The sequence below is a fragment of the Gossypium hirsutum genome, chromosome D11 (genome assembly GCF_007990345.1).
Source record: "Gossypium hirsutum isolate 1008001.06 chromosome D11, Gossypium_hirsutum_v2.1, whole genome shotgun sequence".
Lineage (NCBI taxonomy): Eukaryota > Viridiplantae > Streptophyta > Magnoliopsida > Malvales > Malvaceae > Gossypium > Gossypium hirsutum.
In genome coordinates, this window is record NC_053447.1 from 3260204 (window position 1) to 3265293 (window position 5090).

General features: G+C 34.0%; 1 protein-coding gene across 1 annotated transcript; it reads right to left on the reverse strand.

Moving 5' to 3' along the window:
- Positions 1–210: 210 nt before the first annotated feature.
- LOC107912085 (uncharacterized) lies at positions 211–4735 on the reverse strand. Its single transcript, XM_016840131.2, has 6 exons — positions 4489–4735; positions 2974–3019; positions 1897–2017; positions 1359–1414; positions 559–662; positions 211–441 (listed from the first exon to the last, which is right to left on the reverse strand). The coding sequence occupies exons 1-6, from the start codon at positions 4606–4608 to the stop codon at positions 385–387; spliced, it is 504 nt and encodes a 167-aa protein (XP_016695620.1). The 5' UTR covers positions 4609–4735; the 3' UTR covers positions 211–384.
- Between the last annotated feature and the right edge of the window lie 355 nt (positions 4736–5090).

A 5090-nucleotide genomic window follows, 5' to 3' on the forward strand; every position in this document is an offset into this window, starting at 1 on the left:
GGGTTAATTATGACATGAAACATGTCAACTCAAAATTATCAAATGTTAAATTAATAACATCCCAATAATTTTTCTTTAATTAATTTACATTAATTAAAAGATTAATAATAAAAATCATATTATCTTTTAAGGGAAGATGGCAACTAAATAAAAAAACAATAGCAAAACTAAAAAGAAAAAAAAAAGACTTGAAAGTGAAAACACAAATACTAACCCCAAAACGCAAAGGTTCTAGAATTTCTCTTACTCATTATTTTCAGGAAACACTAAGTTTTAAGTAATTCTTCCATTTTGGTGTCACTTCCCTAAGTTAACGCAAAAGACAACATGATCGCCTACTTCTCTTTTACCTCTGCCAACGTATACATTGATAGAGCTGCGGCGTCACTCTGACTTCTGCGATGAACCATTTACACATTTCAAGCGAGCAATCAGTTCATCCTGCACAGCAGTAGTGTACAACGGATCATTAAATGCGTCCCGAATATAATACTAATTAGCTAAACATTTAAAGGAGACTAAAGATGGAATCCAAGAAAGCTTTACTAGAGAACATGCCTTCTTTCCCTTGGAAGAAAGTCCTCTTTCCTTTAGAAGGGCACGAAGCCTCTCTACGGTTAAACTATGGTAGTCCTTCTCAGCTGCACGACTGCTTGATCCCTCTGCAGGTTTCCAAGTCATTAGCCGAATTCAAGATGATTACTCTCTGAATAATAAAACCATGAATAAAGATTTGAGACAATTTTAACAAGAAAAATCATACATACTCATGCTGAATAACGTGGTTTGATGAAAAAGGAATGGCTTCATTCACATTGCATACTGATTTACTAACAAAAACGTGGAAACCTCACTAGAAATCAATCAGATAAAAAGATATTTTAAATCTACAAAGCTAACCAGCAATTGTAATCCAGCATTCGAGCTTTGCTACTTTTCCCAAGTGAAGAAACGTCTCAGTATCATAAGTTTGTATAGATAAGCAACACGAAAAAGCAAAAGAATCTTGACTTCCAAACTGTGATCAACCAACATAGTGAGATGATAAAAGTTTTGAATCAAGTAAAGAGCATAAAGGACCGACAGATGGGCCAAGCCAGACATAAAATACAGAATCTAGTCACTTCTAAAATACTGCATCAATATTAATTACCATTCCATGCAACAACTGTTATTCAAGGTTGAGACTGCATTGAAAAATAAAATCGTTGAATATGTAAAACAAAATACCAACTATGAACACCGGCAGTGACATTATAGTTTCTTGACAATATTGACCCATATACTGAACCATGCACATGAATACACACATAAGTATCATTACAAAACATTTATTAACTGACCAGGTTGAGAACTACCTTGTGTATTGGCTTTCTTTGCCGAAGCCCTGCTATCCATGACTCTTTCAGCAGCCCTGCAGGAAAAAGAACGGCAGGCATCAAACAATCTACCCTAGTCATCGAGCATCATTGCATGCAATATGATGCAAGTGCAATAATAGCACATCATGCAATCCATGTGATCCGCTAAAAACAGCAGGCTGAACAAAGTTACAAAAAGATGGTCACATCTTGATGTTACACATGACTAAATGAGGGTTAACAGTGAATCTAAGACAATTAACATACACACACAAGCCGGTTGAATCTTAGCTCGATTGACATCGCATTGTTGCCAGTGTAGGAGGACATGAATTCGAGTGCATTTAAGCACGTTATCCTCCTATTTAAGGGTTGAGGAGAGGCTATGGGTAGTTCTAGGCATTGTATCAAAAAAAACAAATATGATAAGAATCTATAATGAAATTAATGTTAGAAAAAGAAGAAGATGTACACACACAATAAATAGTAACAAGACATCTAAACATCATTCACCCAAGAAAGAAGAAATCATTACCTCTTTCTAGGACCCTCAGCTGCAGCTTTCACATCCTTTGAACTGGAATCACCATTCTTGTCATTAAGCATGAGCGATCTAATAAGTATGTTCTGTTGGTTTGTCTTTATGTGCTGGCTCTCTGGACATGCAAGAGAAAGAAAATTATCTAGCTTGTCAATAAGAACAAATCTCACAACTATTTCTTGTACTAGTGCAGCTCTTCTTGGGAATGAACAAGATAACCAACAGAAAAATGTGCATACTAATCTTATAAACATGACGATTATAGCATGGTTTCAGATGTTTGCTCTACTTCCTTACATTTATCAAGTATAAAACATGAATTGGTAACAGATAAATAAAAATAGAAACAAAATAGCAATTTAACTACCACTCAACACTGATCATATGTCCATATAATTAATAGACACTCGAGTAAGTTGAAGTTCAGAATAAAGATTTAGGGCGTCAAAATCATATTCTTAAGATACATTATATATCTTGTACATGCTTCAAATTAGGAAAATTTTAGGCTCCCAAACTGTTGCAATGAGTTCTATAGCTTAAATTTTGCAGTGAATTTTTAAATCACTTTCCTGTTAATTATTTTCACACAATAGGTGAGCTTCAAGAATACATGTTGATTATAACTTAATTCAGTAAAACAAGAGTAACCCATTAAAAAATGGCAGAAACGACGGCAGCATAGGTAAGCTGGCAGAAAAGTTCAATTAATAGTATGCCTTACAAATTGTTTTTTCAATAACAATATCTGATTAAGCCTCTCTTACAGAAACTAGAATGCACGTTGGCAGAAGGCTGCCTAGAGGTTCCCCAAAAGCAGGTGTTGCACACATAAATTTTTAAGACCTTTAGTGAATCAAAAGTCCCAATTTTAGGGGCAATTTTAATTAGAGATATATACACTTAAGACCCTGAACATTAAGATGGAAGTAAAGCATTAACAACAGTAAGTAATGATTCTCAAGTCGAACAAGAAGACATTGATGAAACGGTCATGCATAAGTTTAAAATAAATAAAATTTATTTTCAAAAGTATTGGAAGTCCCTAATAAGTTTTAAGTCTACAGCCACCTGGTGGAGAAGTGTTGTGCTCGCAAATATAAACTCGCATCCCCCCCTGCAGAATTTTGCAATATAAGCGACATTTTTGTACAAAATGACATGCTCTTCATGCATTGACAGGGCTAAAAAATTATCAGTTCAAAATAATAATAAAAAAAGCAGAAAAAAGAATTATGCCGAGAAATAAAACAATCAAATGAAAAAGACTATAGTAGTTAAAAAGATCCAAAAATGCATTACACATCAAAGAAGCTTATAAGCAGCAATATAGGTGACTGCAATAATTTGGCTAGACAACCCAACCAGTTTCCCTCTAACTAAGTTGATTCATTCTTTAACCAAATGAGAAACTCTTCTTAGCTTGTTTCCTGATAAGAAAAGTGCAGTATATGGATGTAATTGAATAACAGATTGTACTTTCTTTTTTTCAGGGAGACTCCTTGAAAGAAATAGCATGGAATAATTAGAAAGTTACCAGAAAGGGAGCTGCTGAATAGGCTGGCTCATAAATCAGATGCTTGCTTAAATATGCAAACAAAAGCAGGTAGAAAGAAACAGGCCAAATGGGTACAAACTTCCAGCATCCTGGCCACGTGAAACAAATTGGTATAATGATATAGACAGATTACAGAAGGCTATTATTTGAGAAGTGACTTGGCCCCATTGAAATATAGACACAAGGGGAAACTGCTCTAGTTTGAAGAGTAGCAAAGGCAAAACAAAGACCATAACATGTCCACAATCCTAGAACCATTGAAGAAAAATCCCTTGGTGAAACCGGCTATCTCCTATACCTTCATTACTTAACACATGCCACGAACAATTTAAGTGAAGGAATAAAGATTATGCTATATAAAATGCATATATGCAAATGGAAACATGCTTACAAGGGAATGCTAAGCAGGTAACATAACGTTAGGTTTGGTCAGTAAATTCAAGAGTTTGGTAGCCTAAAAATACTGGAAATTATTCCAAGATGAAAATAAGGCCCCAAAAATATTTACTAAGGACAGCCCAAAATGGTTAATCCCAAATAGATCAGACTTTAATGACATCTCTATAAACAAACCCTGGTTCTGTATCAAAACCGTGTGTTTTACTAATAAAGCATCTTCATTAACTCAAATAACAGTTTTCTCTCTACTTTCCAAGTCAATTTTCTCAGTGTAAAACCCTAGTAAACCATTCATCAGATAAAAACATACACACATTTTGTAGCGGATGTATTCTAAAAGAAACACATTAATTAGATATCCTAAAACCTCGAATTTGAACCCTAAAATGTTTTTTTTTTATTTTTCATTGTTGCTAAAATTAAACGATCCAAAGTGAATCATAACTATTTCCTTCACTCCGGATTCAGTAAAACTACTTTACTTCAACAAACAGTTCTACACTTCTTTGACTTGTCACAATTTTGCGCGACGAAGCACAGAAAACAACATATAATGGCGCGAACAAAGATTAAAATTAAACGGAATGACGTGAAATTAATTAAAGAAAAAAGAGAACAAAAAATGCCACCAGATTGGAGGAGACGACGGTGGAGGAGAGGTGGCCGCGAGACGGAAGGTTGAAGAGGAACTTGGAAGCGCCAGAAGACTTTTGATCATCATCAAATAGCTGGGAAGAGGAGCCCTCCATTGGCCTTTACAAAACCCTCACCCCTATTCCTTTTTTTTTTCTTTTCGAGTGATAAAAGGGAAATTAAAAATAAAATAAAACGGGGAAGAAATAAGTAGAAGAAGAAAGAATATGAAAAGTCGGAAAAGCCCAGCCACTACTTTCTTTTCCCGCTAAATATCGGGATTTTCCCCACTAATAATGTGATTTGTGTACGAGGAGTTTTAGTTTAAAGGATAAACTCTATAGATAGTGATTAAATTATTAATAAATTTATGTTTTAGTTACTTAATTTAAAAAAATTATAAATTGTCAAAATTTTTATTTAAATTATTAGGTTATTAAAATTGTTGTTGTATGACTTTATTTATTTACACCGCCTTTATCAATCGAAAATTCTCTATCTCCTTCTCTTTTACTGTTAAGTTTTTCTTATAAAACAACTTTTAATATCATGAATCTACAAATTAAAATCTAAGCAGTTTTCTTTTTTGATCTTCAAC